Below are 21,179 nucleotides of genomic sequence, written 5' to 3' on the forward strand. Positions count from 1 at the left end.
CTCTTTCTACAGTCCATCCCAGCCATTGTTGGACAGATCCATCCCGGACTTTACCACATTTAGTTCTGTAGAAGACTGGCTGGCCGCCATTAAGATGTCTCAGTACAGAGACAACTTCCTCAACTCCGGCTTCACATCCCTCCAGCTCGTCACCCAGATGACATCAGAGTGAGTTCAAAGTCTAAAGCATTAAATAAGTTCTAAAATGTCTCACAATTATTAGATGAACATTGGACTTCTGTCATTGTTTAAGATAAAAAAAAAAAAAAAAGATAATACCAGCTTAAAGGAATATTAAGGGTTCAATACAAGTTAAGCTCAGTTGACAGCATTTGTGGCACAGTGTTGATTACCACAAAAAAATAATTTCGACTCATCCCTCTTTTTATAAAAAAAATAAAATAAAAAAGGCAAAAATCTTAGTTAAAATACTCACTGTTTCAAAAGTATAGCCACAAATCATAAACAATTTGCACGTTAACATGATTTGAGTGCAATAAAATAGTTTACTTACCTTTTCTGTTATAAAGTTATATCCAATTTTATAACTTCAATACCGTGACAACATAACGCTTTAAACACTAAAACCCTAAACGACAGAGTTTTAACAGAAAAATTAATGCCCTTACCATGTTGAACAAGATGATCTACCAAATCATCATGTAGTCGATCAAACACCTCAACCAGCTTTGTTCAACTAATGACCAGTTTAAAGCATATTTTCTAAATAAGTTTGGTAAATTTGCACATATATTAGATCAACATTGGGTTTTCATCGACACCACTAAAGCTTTTTTCTGCTGAAAAAACCTGTCATACCATTTAAACCTGTCATACATTTAAGGCAGTCAAGCTGTTTAACCAGTTCCAGCTGTGTTTATGTTAATCCAATCAATATGATAATCAAATTTATTTTGAAAGTGTGATATATTCTGGCCATAAACTGGTCAAAGCAGGTTTTGGTAGTTGATCAACTGAACTACCAACTGGAAGGGCCGAGGCCAACCTTGTAGACCATCATGGTCAATCTAGTTTGGGCCGGTAGACGAACTTGGCTAAGATGATGGAGATCAGGGTGAGCTGGTTAATCATCATTTGTTTTAAAACTCTACCCTGCTGGCAAAAGCACGTCTTTCCAGTGTGGTCAAGCTGGTCAACCAGTCCACAACATGGGTTGGAACATGGTTAGTCAAGCTTAGCTAAGGTGGTCTACCAGCTATAACCAGGTTGACCTTTGCCCCACCAGTTGATAGTCCAGTCGATCAACCACCTAAAACCAGCTTGAACCAGCAAATGACCAGCTTCAACAATCAGAAAATAATTAGGAGCTGGATTTTGCAGTAGGATAAACAAGTCATTCACCCCATCACGTCTAGAGCAGATTACGAGTCATGTTTCTTGAATAACACTGTTAACGACGTCTGTTACAACAATCGTTACGTTACCACATTTATGTGTCTTATTCAGCAGATCTGTCATATTATTGATGTAATTTAGATGAAGCCTTATAATTGGTAAGTTAGTTTGTACTAGCTTTCTCTGTTTCTCTCACTGGGTTTCAGATTTTCAGACAGAGCATTGATCAGAGAAGGCTGTGCATTCAGATATGTCCACAAACAGAAACAATTTGTTTAATATTGATTATTTTTATTTATTTTTTTTTCTGGTAGGATTAGGTAAGATTAGGGCATTGCGCTGAGGTACGTGTGAATGTGTTGAACGAACAGGTGAATATGCTGTTGTTGAACACGGTCCTGGGGTTTTGTTCATTGCAGTAAATGTACTGTGAGGTGTAACGTCTCCGACACTCTGATTAATCTAGTCATCGTTCACAGAGCGGGTCCGCACTTAATTAGTAACGAAAGTATGAACCCACGCATAAACAGGAACTTAAATATGAGGGGCTTTCATGTGCTAATGCTGTTTGCTTTCATGTCATTAAACCTGTGGGGGCTCTATGTGTTTCCTCTCACTCTCTCTCTCTACTCTCTGTGCCCACTCAGTGTGCATTTTCCAAGACTGCTATAACAGGAGGATGTGTTTGTTGTTTAGTAGCATAGGACGTGACATCTTTTTGTGCACTGTCTGTCAAACTGCTTCTTAGTGTATTTCAATACTACTGTTACAATAAATATGCTTGACCATAGTTGAATATCTAACTGGCAGCCCATACCAATGATACCTATATACTGGCCTTTGAAGGTAGAAAAGGAATAGAAGTCATGTTGTAGTGTCATTCCAAGCAAAAGTTCTCAAAACTAATTCAGAGTCCATTTTGGTATGGTACAACAACGAACACTAAGGTGCCATTCACTTCAGAGTAAGTCCAAAATCTAAGGTGTATTTTCTACTTAAGTACTATTTCTCACAATTACTAGATGAGCATTAGACTTGTGTCATTGTTTGAAAATCTCTATACTGCTAGATAAACCAGGTCATACCAGCTTTAGAGGCCATTCAGACTAAACACGCAATAAAAGATGTATCAAGACACACTTTTAAAAGTTGCCGTTGTTTTTTTTTTACTTGACATCTAAAAAAATACAGTGCTCCTGCGCAAGATTCTGAAATAACAGCTGGATGTGGCACAACAGTCAGAGATGTCCATATAGAGCATTTTTACATAGAAAAACAATAGTGAAGTCAAATCAAGTCATTTTTATGTGTATAGCGCTTTTCACAACACAAATCGTTTCAAAGCAGCATTACAGAAAATCATTCATTAACAGAAAATGAAACTGTAATATTTATAAAGTCTTAGTGTTATCACTGTGTAGAAAAATAGAGCTATCTCACAGTTTTTTTTAGCTTCTCGTACAGGAGCGCTGCATTGTTTAGATGCAGTATCAAGTTAAAGGAACTTGATAACCTGCATTTTTGTATCCATTCATTGTGCTGTGATTAGCTTTTTTAAACACAAGAACATTGTCAGTCTGAACGGCCCGTAATGGTGCAGCGATGTTAAGTGATGTCATGCACTCACATCTTACAAAATCGAGTTGTTGATTTCCACAGTTTCCTAGTTTGAAGTCTAATTTTATGTGTTGTTGTATTGCACTTTCTCTATATACTGTAGAAAGTTGAAAACTCAGACTTTCCAAGTTGAATGGAATGCAGTGCTTAGCAGTATTTTGAGGGTATTTGTGTACTACATTTGAATGTGTCTCTGTAATTCTAATTGTATTTGTAAGTATGGATTTGTGTGTGTTCACAGGGACCTGTTGAGGATAGGTGTGACTCTGGCCGGCCATCAGAAGAAAATCCTCAACACCATCCAGTCCATGCATCTGCAAATGTCCCAGACGCCCACTGCGCTGGCATGACTACAGGGGGCGCCAGACGATGGGCTGGGCAGCTTGCAGAAGAGTTACCAACGGGTGAGCCCAATCCCTTCGGAGCGCGCCAGAATAGAGACTATCATCCTGATCTGAGAACGTGTTTCAGGAGAGAAACCATCATCCCATAATCAACAGATCAGACCGGACCAAACCTGGAATGAACAGGACTTTCTGGGACTCACAGGAAGTCTGTTAACCTGTCGGCTGAGAGAAGGAAACAGGATACCTGCATCATTGTCTGACTACACTTATAGGGAAAACTGAAGAAGTCTCTTTTTTTTCTGCAGTTTTGTTTCATCTGACTCACATTTAAGTTTTCATTTTCTTCACAATGTTTATCAAAAAAACTAAGAAGCAGAATCTTTCTTTTTCTATGTCGGTTTCGCCACAATTTCGTCTTATCGGACACACGTTCTGCATTTTCATTATCTTCACAATGTTTATCAACAAACCATGACTATTCAAACTCTGCTACGATGAAAAGAGACGTTTTGCATCATATCCTACTAGGTTTTTCTTTGTCGCTATTTGTGTTATTTCCAGGATAAAGACACCTGTTCCTTCAATCGCCACTGCTTCCCACTAACACTACCTGTCGATCTCGCTATGGCCAATGTTACCAAAGGACATCCTGTATGCCTGCGCCCCACCCTCCAGCCATACGAGCGTAAATTATGTATATCTTTAAATAAATACGAGTATCTTCAGAGTAAACCTTCATATTGAAGGTGAAGTGTAATGGATTTGTATGTAAATGCCCTCATTCTTCCGCTTGCATTTTTGGCAATGTTGCGCATTGATCAGAACAGAACCCCCCGTGAGGCGCCTCGCAAATCTGGAGGACATGAACTCGCTTCCGTCACCATGACGCCACGAGAACAATCTGGAATGAACTCTTGACTTTGTCGATGTTGTGTAAATATAAGTTAGATGTGTATAAATTAGCGGAAAAAATAAATAATTTAGATGAAAAAAGCTACACATTCAGGCCACTAAATGAATCAGTGTTTATTGTAGGTGTTCCTACTCACTTACCTGTACAGCTTTACTTTCTTACACCTCTTCTACTTCTAGTTGTTCTTGTTAGTTTTGTGTCAGAGTGTTTGGATGAGTCGACTAGCATTGGGAAGGTGTTTTGTAACCACCTAAACTAGCTGGTACACTTAAATGTAGTTCTGCTGTTAATAAGCTGTACTAATGTTGGTCTAACAGGGTCTTTAAAACCGCTAATCTGTTTTCTAAACACGTGTTTACATGGTAAGCAAACAAAAATGTCGCAGTCAGGTAACAAACAAATCCAGAGCTAGCTACATGCACACAAAACTGCTGTCCTTCACTAGTAAACCACCTTTATTAGTCAGAGTCACTCGCTCCAGATGTTTCCAGATGACATTGTTAAATGCGGTACATGTTGTTTGTGTCGCCAGCTCTATAGTTATTTAGGTGTGCGTCTAAATCAAACATCTGTGTGACCATTTTACAAACAGATGCCTAATGCCGCCCCATTGAGCACACTCTACATTAGCAGTCAATGAAGCACTGGGTAGCACACACAGACAGACACAAACTCACACACAAACACAGACTTTTGTCGACTTTGGGCTGTTCCTCAATTCATATCCATAGAGAAGTAGTGTTAGCTGATACTTTATGTGCAGTGTTCGTATGTGTGTGAAAAATTATCTGCTGCATGGGCTCTGTTCCAAAAGCTAGTGAGGCTGTTCCAAAAGATAGTCAGAATGATTATAATGCCTTCGAAGATACCTTTTTTTTGGGCCAAAATTTTAAGCAGCATTGCATGTATCCTTTGCGGACAAGGAAATCCCACAGTGTATTGCAACTAGCAACATGTTAGCTTAGCAACATGCCAATGCCAAACTCTTGAGTCTAGAAATTTATTTATTTATATTACTATAAATGAAAGGTCAGACTGTATTGATTCATGTGAAAATGTTTACATGGGTGGTGTAAATCTGACCAGAGCAGTTTAATTTCACTTTGCCCCTTTGAATGATGATGTCTATGTCAAAGCTTCATAAATAGAAGCATGTAAAACCTGTCACGATACTATGATATTTGTTACATATAATGTTTAAACGGTCTTTTGTTTACTTATTAATAAGATTGCTCTGGCTCATGTAAATCATGCTCACAGGACAAGTTAACATGCATTTGTTACAATAGTCCCATTTCCCAATAGGCAGCTGATTGAGTCACATTATAAAATTACATATTTCAAAGTATTGTTACAATGAAACAAAGTAAAATTAAAAAGAAATATGCAATTATTCTTGTTTTATCATTCTTTTTCCCCAACAATTGCAGGTTAGTGAAAAAATATTGAATAATGTTACTTTATTGTTTGCCATTTCCTACTGAGTCTTATTAAGGACTGTGCAAAATTTGACTTAGTGTAGTTTCCCACCTGTTATAATTGTTAAAAAGAACAAAGTGCATACTTTCACTAATTAAAAAAACCCAACAAAAAACAATAAAAATACATGTAGTTTGTTTCATTATTAGGCTATCCAAAGGGTTAAATACATGTCAATTTTGGATTAAATGGGTTGTTATTTTAAAGAAATTGTGGAGTCTTCCATGTGCTGTGCATAAGGAGTGCAATTTGCATTTCAAATCAATTGCTTATGAGGTTCCATTTCCATTAGTATGCTGCCTTAGAAGGCAGCTCACAAGGTCTTGGAACAGAGCTATTGTTTGTTAATTAATAAGTCTTATGGTTTATGGTTATTCAGTAAAAGCAACACGCACGCACACAAACACACGCACATAATCCATCACGCAGATATACCCAAGGTGTTACACCTAATTGGCTACAATGAATTTCACCATGGCAACCAAAGAGTGCATCGTCTCTTCATGAAGGATGACACATTTTCACAGCTTCTGCCAAAAGGCTATTTCCTTCAGGCAAAGACATTATGGTTGTTACATTGAAGAAAGCGAAAACATTCCTGAATACGATGGCACTGGTGATAATTCCACGTGTGTTTGCTCTTATAAAATCATTAGCAGAAGATTAAAATGTCTGCCCTTTTGCCCAGTGTAAGAGGCCAGAGGCAGCTCAATAAATGACCGCAAAGTATCTTCGCCCTGTGCCTCTCGTGGCTCACGTCCAGCTCAATCACATTGGGGCGTAACCAAGCTGTCCGGCGTCCTACCTTATGGCCCAGCTGAAAAATGGCTGACTTGTGCTCATCGCCATGGACACACTGGGGAGGGCGGAGCCTGCTGGGCTAACTGCCGTCACAGCATAGGCTACGGAGAGTGATGAATGAGCCAGGGTGAGCGGGAACAAAAGATAGAGGGAAACGACAGGCCGTAGAGAGTCCAGGATGGGAAATGGAATTAGGTGAGATGCAAAATCGAGAACTAAAGAAAGGAAGTGAGAGATTTTAGACTTTTAAGTCAACATGAAATCAAAACTGGCCCTTTTTACTAATAAAACACATGTTCCTATTTTACTGAGTTTAACTTATCAGTGCATGTTATTGAAAAAAAAAAAAAGAAAGAAAATATTTGTCTTTGTAATCTGTTTTCAAAATATAATAACTTGCTCTGCCTCTGAAACAACTTTCCTTTTTGGGTTACATCACCAAGCCCTTTTATTTTTCAACCCCTCCCCTCCAACGACAAAGTAGGTATGTAACATTCACTTTTCAGGATCCAATTAATTCCCCCAAAAAATCTAGTTCAAATTTCATGATCCAAACAATTTATGATGTCAAATCCTGCCTCACAGTTTTGTTCTTGTTGAATATCCCATTTCATTCAAAATTTATGAATATCTGTTTGCAGAAGTAAAATGGGTTGTAAACAAAATTTCATGTTGACTTCAGGTATGTGTGTGTGAGAGCACAAGTGTGTTGTTTAATATTGGTTGATGAATATGGGTTTTTCAAAGGCTGACACTGATATCTTGAGAGCAGGGTGACCGATGGGCAATATAATAGCAATATATACAATCTAATTTAATGTAAAAAAAATAAAAATAAATAATAAAGTAACTTAAATCAAGTGAACACTTATTTTTCGCAATATTTGAGAACAGAACATTTCCATTGGCAAGATTGTGGGTTTGGAACTGACGCAAAGGGGATCCTACTTCTATTAATCGGTGAAGCAAAAAACAGTTATCACCAATGCGATAATCTCAAAATTGCCAAATATTAGTCGATTAATTGCCATTGCTGTTTAATCAGTCTGCCACTATAGTGCTTCACTACTTGCACATAGACAGCTTCATTGTAATGTAACGCACATGTAGAACCATTAAGGCTGAAACATACTTCACAAAAGAACCCAAACGCAGACGCGAGCGCATGGCCAACGCATAGTCCCGTTGTACATACATTACGTGCGCTCTTGCATTGCTCTGGCAGTTACAAACCTCAGATCACAAGGAGGCAATAGATTTTTTTAGGTGTGACCACAAAACCAGTGCTGTGTCCGAAACCAGGAATATGCTGCCTTCGGAGGCTGTATACGGAGGCAGGATGAAAATAAGGTGCTTTTCAAACTGTTTGGAGACCAGTTTCCTTAAGAGTTCCATTCATTCAAAACATCTGTCAGTTAAGCCATTAACTGATTAGGCAGCAAGTCAGTTGCATGTGTTTTCGGATGGAGCCTGGATGTGGTAGATGAGTTGATAGTTGAGGAGTGGGTAGAAACACAGAGAAAAAACAAGTTAATTTGAATGGACTGGGGACAAAAAGTCATATATATTTTTCAAAAAGATTCAACTCAAATTGCTGCCTGAGTCCACCATGACAGTTGTTGATTGAAAGAAGAAAATCTGCTTTAGCGCAACTTGCGGCAACGCTGACAATGCAGCGCGTACTTGCGTTGTGTTATGAATTGAGCGCTGACACATTTCACAACGCAACGACGTGTAAAATCGAGCTTGCGTAGCAAGGTGCGACTGCGTTCACGTACTTGCGTAGAGTATGTTTGGGCCTTTGCAGATGTAATATATGCTTTATATTTGAATATGTACATTAAGGGAATTGTTTGTAATGCGAATATGTCCTCCGTCTGTCATATCTCTCTTTTGTTATTTTAAACTTTCTGTTTGCACATGTTCAGAAAAACACAATCGAAACAAAAGTAGTGGCCTGGCACCATCGAGATGATCTTCATCTCCTGCAGGGGTCTTCTCCTCTTCCTCCATTCGAGAGTTGAGGGAATGGGCACTCTGAAGGTGAACAGAAATTATTTGACTCTAATTTTATCACTCTTTGCCTGGAGTGTCGACACATTCTAGAGTGTTCTAGAGACCGTTTGGCTCTGGATCAGCGGTGATGCTTTTACTGTGCCAACTGAAGTCTGAGCGGTGTTGTGTGCATGTGTTCACCAGCATGCCTCAGACTTCACAAGCACAAACAAAAAGCAAGTTTAGAACAAACAAAAGCAATGCCTGACACTGCCTGTAGGAACGGGCCTGTTTTTTGTTTTTTTGCTTTTTTTTGCTTGTTTTTTTTCAGTGCTTCAAACTTTACTTTCATGTTAAAGCAATGAAGCAATTCTTTTGACAACTGAGAATTAATGAGAGAAAGTGTCAAAGGGTTCAAAAGAGGTGAACTGTTGATATTACTAGCATGGCATGGATAATAGCTCATACTGTTTTGTAGATACTGAAAGAAAGACAGCCTCCATCCGCGCCGTCAAGGCTATATAGTTAACACTCGTTTCTTGTGATGAGTATGTCAGAGTTTGAAACTGTAACTTTCTGAGAATTATTGTACTGAAATGCACTCAATAAAGACCTTGGAAAAGCTGAAATTTAGCTGTTTTGGATGAATGTGTGTTATCTTATTTGAGAGAGAGAGAGAAGTTAATGCAGCTCTGCCACAGGTCAAAATTCCAACTGCAAACTGCTGGTGTTTTAAATCGAGTGTGTGTTCATTAGAGCTGTTAGGAGTTTTCACACAGACTCACACTAGAGACTTCTGAAGACAGCCAAAAAGCAATGTGGTGATACCATGGTAAAATTATGGTCTCAGAAATGCTATGGTACTTTAATGTATACCATTAAATGTGCACTGATGATCCAAAACATTATGACCACCTGCCTAATATGCTGTTTTTCCTCCACGTGCCGCCAAAACAGCACCGCCCCACCGAGGCATGGACTCTGTAAGACCCCTGAAAGTGGTATCTGTGGGATCTGGCACCAAGACATTAGCAGCAGATCCTTCAAGACCTGAAAGTTGTGAGGTTGAGCTGCCGTGGATCGGACTTGTTGGTCCAACACATCCCACAGATCTCAATCGGATTGAGATCTGGGGAACATGGAGGCCAGGGAAACACCTTGAACTCTTCATCATGTTCATCAAACCATTCCAAACAATGTGTGCAGTATGGCAGGTAGACCTTCTGTCGGTTTGGACCAGACAGGATAGCCTTTGATGCCCTCCCGCATCGATGAGCCTTGGGCCCCCTACACCCTGTTACCAGTTTGTAGTTTGTCCCTCCTCAGACCACTGTCGGTGTTCATTTACGTTATTCGATTCATCTGTGAGTGGTTATAATGTTTTGGCTCATCAGTGTAAACTAAATGATTACCATATTCATTTTCCATGGTATTAACAATGCAGTACATGGCACTACAAGGTTTTTCAAAGAAAATCATTATATTACCATCATAATATTACCAACACCAACAGGAGGAGGGAGTGGCCGGGCCATGGGGGTGCACGCCTGGCGCTGAGTTGCCCTAATCAGCAGGAGAGAGAGATCAGGAGGAGCCAGGGATGCCAGAGAGAGAGAGAGAGAGAGAGAGAGAGAGAGAGAGAGAGAGAGAGAGAGAGTGTGTGTGTGTGTGTGTGTGTGTGTGTGTGTGTGTGTGTGTGTCTAAGTGTCAGCATGAAGCAGTGTGTTATTGTGTGTGACTGAAAAGTGCAACAAAGAATGTCTGTGTGCACTGTTCAACCCGGTCCCAGCTTCCTCCTTCCCACACAACAACGAGCCTTGTTACATACCTCTAGTTAAAACTTTTAACTTATTTTAGGAACATAATTGTACCCCAAGGACCTCACAATTCTCATTACTGTTAAGCAAAAACATTGCATTTTCATTACTGTAATACAGTATATATATATATATACACACACACACACACTCACTGAGTACTTTATTAGGAACTAGTGTTGGGTTCAAGTCCACCTTAGTCGAGTCCGAGTCTTTAAACGAGTCCGAGTTGAGTCCGAGTCCATAACAGGCCGAGTCCAAATTGAGTCCGAATTAATCTGTTCATGAATCTGAATTGAAATTGTAACCGTAAATACAACATCAATATTTTAAGCTTATTTTAAACTTCACAACTAAGAAAAACAGTTTGTCAATATAAATGTAACAAAAACAACTCTGTTGCCTTTCATATATATATTTTATGATTAGTATCCTGCTGAACAAACTTCAGTGGTTTCAGAATGAAAGCATATGCTTTAGGTGTAAGAAGACAAAACTGTCCTTCAACACAATTCTTATTGCGTTCTGTTGACATTTAAATTATTTGTTGCTTTTTCCCCTCCACTCAAACACAGACTAAAGAAAGTGAAAGCTACATTAGTCAATACAACCAAGGTTATTATGTTTCAAATTTATTTTAGTTCTTATTTCTACTTAATTTTCAATTTGTCAATTTAATTTAATTTAGTTTTATTTAAAATTATCCATATCTAAAGAAATAATAGACTATATTGAGATTTCTTTCTGAATCTTTTTTCTCTATCTGCCAACTGATTAGGGAAAATACATACTGTACAAATGAGTCAACACAGTAGTAATTAGCACTCGCTGAGAAGTTATGTCTCACGATTTGACTGCAAATCCTACATCCAAAAACACTGCTAAAGCCCACTGATATATTAGGGCCATGTCATCACAGACATGATTTTCTGGTTAATTTGTGGGAAACCGCACAATGCAGGGCAGTTCTGCATGCTGCTTGTGTACCTAAATCCCTGATGCATCCGTGTGCGTCTCGCAGCAGCTGCCGCAGAAGATTAAAAAAAATGATAATAATAATAATAATTGATATTTGCTTGAGAGTCGCGTTGGTCTGCAATCAGTCTTAAATCTTTAAATACCAACCAAAGAAAATTTTATTGAGCTCTTCTTTAACCACAAAAACATGGAGAATAATACATTTGAGTCATAAATTTAACAAAATTGTCCTTCAAAAGTGTCAGAGATGTAGGCTAAAAAAAGACATGCATAAGTTACCCAGTGGTTTACAATAAACATAAAATAAAATAAATATAAAAAATAAAAAAACATAATAACCAACTAAATTTATCTCGTAACAAGTTTAGCTTCATATACAAACTCTGTCATTGAATAATACATTTATTTTATAGTCTATATTAAATTATAAACAAAACATTTCACTGCCCAAAATATCCTAATATTTTATTGTGCATGGTTGAATGTTGTGAATGGTGGACAAATGCTGTAAAAGAATGTATTTTAAGCAGCTTGTCAATCCTTTGAAAATAGTCAATCAGTAATAAAAAAGGTGTTGTTTATATGTTTAGAGTTGCTGTTCTAGTAATAACTCCCCCCCCCCCCCCCCCCATTTAAAAAGTTACACAGTTAGTTCATCAAGCATGGACCAGTTCAAGCTGACAACACTGCATGGACCACAAGAGACTACAGAAGCCTACATGTGTAGATACATTACACCTAAAAAGACTTAATATCCAATATTAATACTATTTTTATTTCAATATGCTGTTTATAGTAAACTGTGAGTGACATGATGTGGGTGACTTGACTCAGTGAAGTTCTTGATTTTTAGTTTTTAACCATGATGAAACCACAATGCGAGCACTGTCTTGGCTGCACAAATGCCACACGCAATTTTACCAGTTTTCAGGTCCCGTGTTGCGTGAAACTGCCTTTTTTAGTTTCTATTCGATTGGATACATACCCGTTTTATGTTTTCGTCGTGCCAGCCACCTCGGTAGTCGATGTTACACAGTAGTCCCTGTAGTAACATTCAAGCGTATTGGTTGACTGATGAGTGTGCCTGTGCACGTGCGTATGTGTGCCACTGCCATCAGTGATTTTAAGTAATGTCATGTCTTTGAGGAACATAATAGAGGAACTTCGTACAACCGCCAGAGTCTGCTTTGAGCATCAGGAATCTTGTCTATTGGTTTTACCATAGACCTGGCTACATAGGGATGTCCCCAGCTCCCTGATTGAACTTGAGGGCTTTTCCATTGTCCAGGCAGACAGGAGTGAAACATCGGTTTGTATATACAAACCCCGGTGTTTGTATATACACTTCTGGTCAAAAGTTTTGAAACACTTGACTGAAATGTTTCTCATGATCTTAAAAATCTTTTGATCTGAAAGCGTATGTTTAAATATTTTAAATTAGTTTTGTAGGCAAAAATATAATTGTGCCACCATATTAATTTATTTCATTATAAAACTAAAATTTAATAAAAAATAAATAAATAAAAAAAACGTTTTTGAAATTGATGACTTGGACCAAATAATAAAGAAAAGCAGCCAATAAGTGCCCAACATAGATTGGAACTCCTTCAATACTATTTAAAAATCATCCCAGGGTGATACCTCAAGAAGTTGGATAAGAAAATGTCAAGAGTTACATGTCTGCAAATTCTAGGCAAAGGGCGACTACTTTAAAGATGCTAAAATATAACACAGTTTTGATTTGTTTTTGGATTTTGTTTAGTCACAACATAATTCCCATAGTCCCATTTAAGTTATTCCATAGTTTTGATGACTTTACTATTATTCTAAAATGTGAAGAAGAAAAAAAATATAATAAAGAATGAGTAAGTGTTTCAAAACCTTTGACCGGTAGTGTATGTCAGAGATAACTGGTGCAGCCAGTATACGCTGATGTTGAACTTTTGTGTCTATCACCGAGACCTTTTTATCTCCCAAGAGAATTTGGGAACGTCATCATTTGTGCAGTGCATGTTCCTCCCGGAGGGAATGCGAAGGAAGCCGCAAACTGTATAACTGATTGTGTTTACCAACAACTGCAGCGTACCCCGGGAACCCCCATTTTTATTCTTGGAGACTTTAATCATTGTAGACTGGAACTTTCCCTTCCAGGTTATGAACAATATATTAGGTGTGATACACGAGATAACAAGGTTCTAAACAAATGTTATGGGAACATAAAGAATGCATATACTGCCAGGAAAAGGCCCCCCTGTCAAACTCTTATCACAATGGAATACATTTAATTCCAACATACAGAACTGTCTTCAAAAGCAGTAAACCGCAAACTAAAACTGTGTATGTATGGTCAGAGGACAGTATTGAGACTTTAAAGGGCTGTTTTCTTTGTACGGACTGGAAAGATTTCCATTGATCAGGATATTAATGAGGCTACAGAGACAATAACTGATTATATAAATTGTTGTGTGGATATGGTGGTGGCAAGGAAAAATGTCAGTGTGGTTCCAAACAATAAGCCTTACATAATTAGAGAGGTAAAGGTTTATGTAAATAGAAGAAAACTAGATCGAGGGGAATTCAAACAAGCACAAAGGGAACTGAAATTAATGATAAAAGAAGGTAGAAAGCAACACAGAGATATTATTGAGCAGAGTTTTCATAATAGGGATCCTAAAAAATTGTGGAATACAATGAAAGTGGTTACAAATATGGAACCTAGTAGGACAAATCTGATAACTTTTAATCATTTCGAAAAATCAAATGAACTGAACGACTTCTTTCTTAGGTTCAAGACTAAGGATTTTTCTTTGGAAAATGGGGATGTACTAGAGACTGTCTCTTGTGATGAGAAACTAAGATTGGAGGTTACATTAAATACAGTTCAATTACTTTTTAGGGGAGTTAATACGAGGAAATCAACAGGGCCTGATGGAATCGCTGGCTTTCTATTGAGAACATGTGCTGATGAACTTGCCATAGCATGGAGCCCTGTTTTCCAGAAATCCTTGAACTCCCAAGCTATTCCAAGACTGTGGAAATAAACCTGAGCGTAAAAAGTCTAGTACAGTTGAGAATAATGATTTTAGGCCTGTGGCTATGACTTCGACTATAATTAGATGCTTTGAACACTTTATGGTATCTGTCCTCAAAGAAGGTGTTAATTCACTACTTGAGCCACTTCAGTTTGCATATAAGCAAGGTCGGAGCACAGATGATGCCCTTAATAGCATTATTAATTTGATTACTAAGCATTTAGGGAACCCACGAGCCTCAAACTCACAAACTTTTTGTGGATTTTAGCTCTGCTTTTAATACTCTTCAAACCTCATCTGCTTATTCAGAAATTGAAAGAGTTGAATGTTAATCATTTTGTTATTAAGTGGTTTTATTCATTTTTAACTAATCGCACAAAACAGGTCAAGGTTAACAATTCCTTCTCTGATGTTAAAGTGGTAAATACAGGTGCACCATAGGGGTGTGTCTGTCACGTATTCCCTGTGTTTGCATTGACTTTTATGATGAAATTCTTGTTTAGTTCCCATGTTCCTGTTTCCTGTTAGTTTGTAGTCCTTTGTAGTTTCATTTTATGATTGGTTTTCCCCTGATTGTTTCCAAAGGTGTTCCTCGCTCCCTTGTTTGCCCCTGTGTATTTAAGCCCTTGTTTTCCCTGTTTCCTTTGTCAGTCTTCACATGTATTATTCTGTGTTCTGTACGTTTGTTCCCTGTGTTTTGTTTCTTTATGTTCTGAGTTACCTGGTTTACTTTTGTTTTATTAAAGACACTGCATTTAGATCCTCCATTCTCTCCTGACTCGTTACAGAAAGCTGGCAGCCTTGTCCATCCCAAAGCCAGCATTGCCAGCCTCGTCCATCCCAGAGTCAGCATTGCCAGCCTCGTCCATCCCAGAGCCAGCGTTGTCAACTTCAGCCATCCGGAGGAGGAGGAGGAGGAGAAGAAAGGCTTCTGGTCCCAAGTCTCTTCCCGTGTACATGACCACGGAGGTCGTTTCCCAGTCTCTGCCCATGTTCATGACCAAGGAGGTCGTTCCCGAGTCTCCGCTCATGCCCACGACCACAGAGGTCGTTCCCAAGTCTCTTCCCATGTACACGACCACGGAGGTCGTTTCCCAGTTTCTGCTCATGTTCTCAACCATGGAGGTCCTTCCTGAGTCTCCACCCATGCCCACGACCACAGAGGTTGTTCCCGAGTCTCTGCCCATGCTCACGACCACAGAGGTCATTCCTGAGTCTCTACCCATGCTCACGACCACAGAGGTCATTCCTGAGTCTCTGCCCATGCTCACGACCACAGAGGTCATTCCTGAGTCCCTGCCCATGCTCATGACCACAGAGGTCGTCTTTGAGTCTCTGCCCATGCTCATGACCACAGAGGTCATCTCCGAGTCTCTGCCCATGCTCATGACCATAGAGGTCATCTCCGAGTCTCAGCCAGTGTATACGACCACAGAGGTCGTTCCCGAGTCTCTGCCAGTGTTCACGACCACAGAGGTTGTTCCCGAGTCTCCACCCAAGCCCACGACCACAGAGGTCATTCCCGAGTCTCTGCCAGTATTCACGAACGCAGAAGTCATTTCCGAGTCTCTGCCCATACTCACAACCACAGAGGTCATCTCCGAGTCTCTGCCAGTGTTCACGACCACAGAGGTTGTTCCCGAGTCCCTGCCCATGCCCACGACCACAGAGGTGATTCCTGAGTCTCCGCCCATGCTCACGACCACAGAGGTCATTCCCGAGTCTCCGCCCATGCTCACGACCACAGAGGTCATTCCCGAGTCTCTGCCCATGCTCACAACCACAGAGGTCTTCTCCGAGTCTCAGCCAGTGTTTACAACCACAGAGGTCGTTCCCGAGTCTCTTCCCATGTTCGTGATCACGGAGGTCATTTCCCAGTCATCCAGGACTCTTTGTCTCGAGCCTACCATGGCTTCACCTTCCTTGGCTTCGCCCCTCAAGCCTCCCATGGCTCTGCCTTCCAAGGCTGTGCCCCACAAGCCTCTCCTGGCTCCGCCCCAGAGTCTATTCCTCCTGTGGCTCTGGCCCCAGAGACTATTCCTCCAGCAGCTCTACCCCCAGAGACTATTCCTCCAGCGGCTCCACCCGCTCCCCCAGAGACTCCTCCTCCAGTGGTTCTGTCCACCTTACCAGTGACTCCTCCTACAGCGGCTCTGCCGCCTGACCCAGTCCCTGTCCTGTGGCCGCCAGGTCTCCTGACTCTGTCTCGGCCCAACGGCCGCCTACCAGGACTCCTGACCCAGTCAGGATCTGCTCTGGTCTCCTCGGTCTCCTGGCCATCCACCTGATCTGCTCTGGTCTCCTTGGTCTCCTGGTGTTCCCAGTGTTCCCTGTGCTTTGTTTCTTTATGTTCTGAGTTACCTGGTTTACTTTTGTTTTATTAAAGACACTGCAGTATTTAGATCCTCCATTCGCTCTTGACTCGTTACAGTGTCAGCTCCCCCGTCTTGTTTACTTTGTATACTAATGATTGTATTAGTAGCCTGAAAAATAACTTTAATTTTAAGTTTGCTGATGATACTGCTATTTTAAGTTTAATGTACAGGAATACTTGTACTCGAGGGTATTTTACAGTAGTTGATCATTTTGTATAATGGTGTGATAATAATTGTTTGATTTTAAATAAGACTGTGGCAAGGAGGAGGGCGGGGCTGGGCTGTGATGACGCATGCCTGGCCCCTAATCAGGCTAATCGATCTGACAAGAGGGATGAAGTTTGAGAGAGAGAGAGGAGAGAGAAGAAAAACATACTCGCAGTTTCCCAGACACGCCGTCGCTTGGTCGTCGATCACTCTTCCACCCTCTGGTGGACAACAGCCACTCCTCCCCGGGCGGACCGGAGCCAGTCCTCTGACCCCTGGTGGACGGAATGCTGCTCCCCATTTCGGCAGCCGGTAGGGAACTCCTCTGCCCCTGGCAGCGGCTCTACTGCTCCAGGCGGTCGGCAGCGAGTCCCTCCTCGCCTCGCGGATGGCGGCTATTCTTCAGACCCCGCTGTGTTTTGCCGGCCGGTAGGGAACTCCTCCACCCCTGGCAGTGGCCCCACCGCTCCAGGCAGCCAGCAGTGAGCCCCTCCTCCCCTCACGGATGGCAGCCATTCCTCCGCATCCAGGTGGCCGGTAGCAACTCCTCCGTCCCCCGGCAGATGGCCGAGGCTGCTCCTTTGGGGTGGATGGTAGTGGCGAGGACTCTACAATGGTAGCGCATCCCTCCTCCTTCCCGGGTTTCGGCACCAATGTAACAGGGATCAATGGAAAGGAGGAGGCAAGAACCGGACAATGCATCAAAGTAATATTTAATTAAACAAAAACACACAAACATAAACACATACAGGGCAGCTGCCTGTAGCTCTCTCTCTCCCGAACTGCTGCCTCCGGCGGCCTTTATCCTTTTCATCAGCTTGATTAGCCTGATTAGGGGCCAGGCGTGCATCATCACGGCCCAGCCCCGCCCATCTCCTTTCCACAGAGAGCAAAACAGTAGAAATTATATCTGACCTCATATCAGTGGGGGATCATAGTTCAGTGTTAATATGTGATGAACCCATTACACATGTCTCCACGTTTAAGTATCTTGGGGTCTACGTTGATAATTAATTGAGTTGGAATACCCATACTGAGAGTTTGTGTGCAAAACTGCAACAGAGGTTATATTTCCTGAGGAGACTTAGAGTATATGGGGTAAGCCAGAACATTATGTGTTAATTTTACAAGTCCATTTTTGAGAGTCTTACTAGATATGGAATAACAGCATGGTACGGGAACTTATCGATACAGTTAAAAACAAAACTTTCCCGTCTTGTGCTATGAAACTAATAGGCTGGAAAGTAAACCGACCCATTCAAGTATTGTTTCTGCAAATGGCACTGAGGCAAGGCCAAGGAATTGTTCATGAACTGTCAAATTTTTTGAGTGAGGAATTTAGTCTTTTGCCCTCTGGGAGAAGGTATAGAATCCCAATTAGTAGGTTGAATCGTTTTAGGAACTCTTTTGTGCCTACCTCAATCAGAATTTTAAATAAGACTACTTGAGACTTATATTTTCATGCTGATACGGGGTCAGTTAATTTTTACATCAACCATCAGAATAATGAAAAAATGTGATCTCGACCATGGCATGATTGTTGGTGCCAGATGGGCTGGTCTGAGTATTTCTGTAACTGCTGATCTCCTGGGCACAACACTTTCTAAAGTTTACTCAGAATGGTGCCAAAAACAACAACAACAACAAAAAAAAAAACATCCGGTGAGCAGCAGTTCTGTGGACGGAAACACCTTGTTGATGAGAGAGGTCAACAGAGAATGGCGAGACTGGTTCGAGCTGACAGAAAGGCTATGGTAACCCTGTACGATACTTTAAGATATCATACAGTAACTCTACGATAACCACTCTGAAATAACTGTAATAGCATCTCAGAACAGATAGATGGTCTTTATTGTCCCAGAGGGAAATTTGTTTTCACCAATCTGCCCCACAAACACAAAACATACAGATACCCACATTACATCATATGACATATAACATAAATTCCCCTGCCCCAACCTGTGTACATACATACTAATGATCAGTGCTGTCGAGTTCATTTCTTCAGAGCAGCAATGACTGATGGGACAAAACTTCTGCCAAAGCGAGCTCATTTCCATCTTAAAGTCCTGTATAGGACTGTAGGGTAGCAGTGTAAAAAATTGATTCAGGGGTGATCAGTTTCTTTGCTATTACTTTTGCAAGACGTGCGGTGGCTCTGTCATTCATATCTGAAAGGCTGGGTGTATAACAGCTGATGATTTTGGAGGCAATATGTGTTATCTTAGTGAGTTTGTTTTTGTTGGAAATGGTTAAAAAGGGGAGCAGTGCAACAAGATGGATTGAATTATGCTTTTATAAAGCAGCAGCAGAAGGTGGGGGGCAACAAGAGCTCTGAGTTTGCGTATTATGTAAAGTCTTTGCTGTGAACACATTTGAATGGCAGTGATATGTTCATCGGAACTTAGTTTATTATCTATGATGAGTCCAAGATATTTGAAACTGCTGATCTGTTCAACTGGCTATCCGTGGATAATGGTATAGTTCAGTCCAGGGTCCTATGTGTTTGATGCGTGACTGACCAGTCCTTTTGTTTTATCCACATTCAATTGGAGGTAGTTTTCAGAGCAACACTTTGTGAAGTGAGAGATTATGTGTTGGTAGGCTGTAACAGAGTTCTTGTCATTGAGTAGTCCCAGTATGGCAGTGTCATCAGAGTATTTGTTGTATGTGGTCTTTTGTGTAGAGGGTGTGCAGAAAGGGACTGAGGACACAGCCCTGAGGGGCACTGGTATTGGTGATGATGTTACAGTGCTTTTACAGCTTGTGGTCTATTGCTGAGGAAATTGTGTATGCAATGGATGAGAAATGGAGGAACGTTGAGGTGGTGGAGTTTCTTAATCAACAGGTGGCACTGTATTTTATTAAATGTGGAACTGAAATCAACAAAGATAACTGATGCAAAGTTGCCTGGTGATTCCAAATGTTGAAGGGGTGGGGGGGGTGAGTGGAGTGGAGGAGGAGTGGAGGAGGCATGCCACAGCTTCCTCTGTTCCTCGTTTTGGCTCTGTAGGCAAACTGATGCGGGTCCAGCCGTGGTCTGACAGCTGGAAGGATGTGATGTATGATGCACAACATGTAGATCAGAAGACCATGTCAGGCACTTTATTAGGACCAAAGTGTTCCTAATAAAGTGCTCAGTGAGTGTATATATTATTTAAAGGATTTATACTGTATATCATGGTACTATTTCTTGTACTGCCTTTAATTTATGATAATTTAAATAAATCAATGTATTATGACATTTTACTGTGGGATGGAGGCATGTACTAAACCTTAATAAAAATAATATCAATACAAAAATATATATTTTAAAAACTGTAAAATTATACATAATTTTCTTTGTGGAAAATATAATTTCCTATTTTATTATTATTATTATTATTATTATACATTTTCTCTCCTTTGATTTTGGCGTGTAATGTGACCTGGACGTGTTTCCTCGAGATAGAAGCCGACTGCCTCTTTATGTCTATTTATGCTGAGAGAGAGAGAGAGAGAGAGAGAGATTTGTGTTTGTTTTTGAGACAGTAATAATTTGTCTAAAGAGACATTAAATTCATATAGTTGTCCAGTAATCTCCTGTAGTTGTAACTGTTATTATGAAACATAATTTATCAAATAATTAAGAACTGACAGTGTAGTCTTGCATAATTAATATGTGAGGCAGGCCTTTAAAGCTATGACAACAAATCTCTTACACCATCTCCCTTTTTCATTTCATTTTTGATCAACTGTGTGTGACTGTTTCAACACATATCCGACTATAACATTAAAGTCAACATGAGACCAACATTAGCTGCTTTTCCAAAATCGGGCCGTGAGAGCCCAGACTATCAACTAGTCAGCCGGGGCCAATAGCTTTGGAATCTGAGCTGCGAGACCAAAATATATCTGCATTCCCACTATTAGGCCAATAGCCCCGCAGTGTTGCCCTGAAAACCGCCCTTAATGCACCACCCCGGTGCCAATGTTACACACCCCACCCATTTCACAAGCAAGAGGGAAACTCAAGTTGAGGTATCAGACTCTGAAAACTACTGTTGATAGCCCTCAAAATGAAAACAGATTTGTACTGTGCCCGCATTTTTATTTTTGTGTGCTTGATACACAACTTGGCAATTCTGCTATGATATACTTAATTTTTACTTAAGTATTAAAAAGGTAAAAAGTAACTTTTCTCTAGCTAGAATGAAATCAAGAGGAGAATGTCTGAGAGAGGATGTTGTCAAATTCGATTGGTTGGTTAAGTTGCCTTTTTA

General features: G+C 40.4%; 1 protein-coding gene across 1 annotated transcript in view; it reads left to right on the top strand.

The window, feature by feature from the left end:
- The window catches only part of LOC127443107 (ephrin type-B receptor 1-B), a 412,296-nt gene extending 403,166 nt beyond the window's left edge, over positions 1-9,130 (top strand). Inside the window, exons 15-16 of the mRNA XM_051701623.1 lie at positions 13-168; positions 3,215-9,130. Coding sequence (XP_051557583.1) covers positions 13-168; positions 3,215-3,323 — 265 coding nt within the window. The 3' untranslated portion in view covers positions 3,324-9,130. The remainder of the gene's footprint in view (positions 1-12; positions 169-3,214) is intronic.
- Positions 9,131-21,179: the final 12,049 nt, after the last annotated feature.

The sequence above is a fragment of the Myxocyprinus asiaticus genome, chromosome 6, assembly GCF_019703515.2.
Source record: "Myxocyprinus asiaticus isolate MX2 ecotype Aquarium Trade chromosome 6, UBuf_Myxa_2, whole genome shotgun sequence".
Taxonomy (NCBI): Eukaryota; Metazoa; Chordata; class Actinopteri; order Cypriniformes; family Catostomidae; genus Myxocyprinus; species Myxocyprinus asiaticus.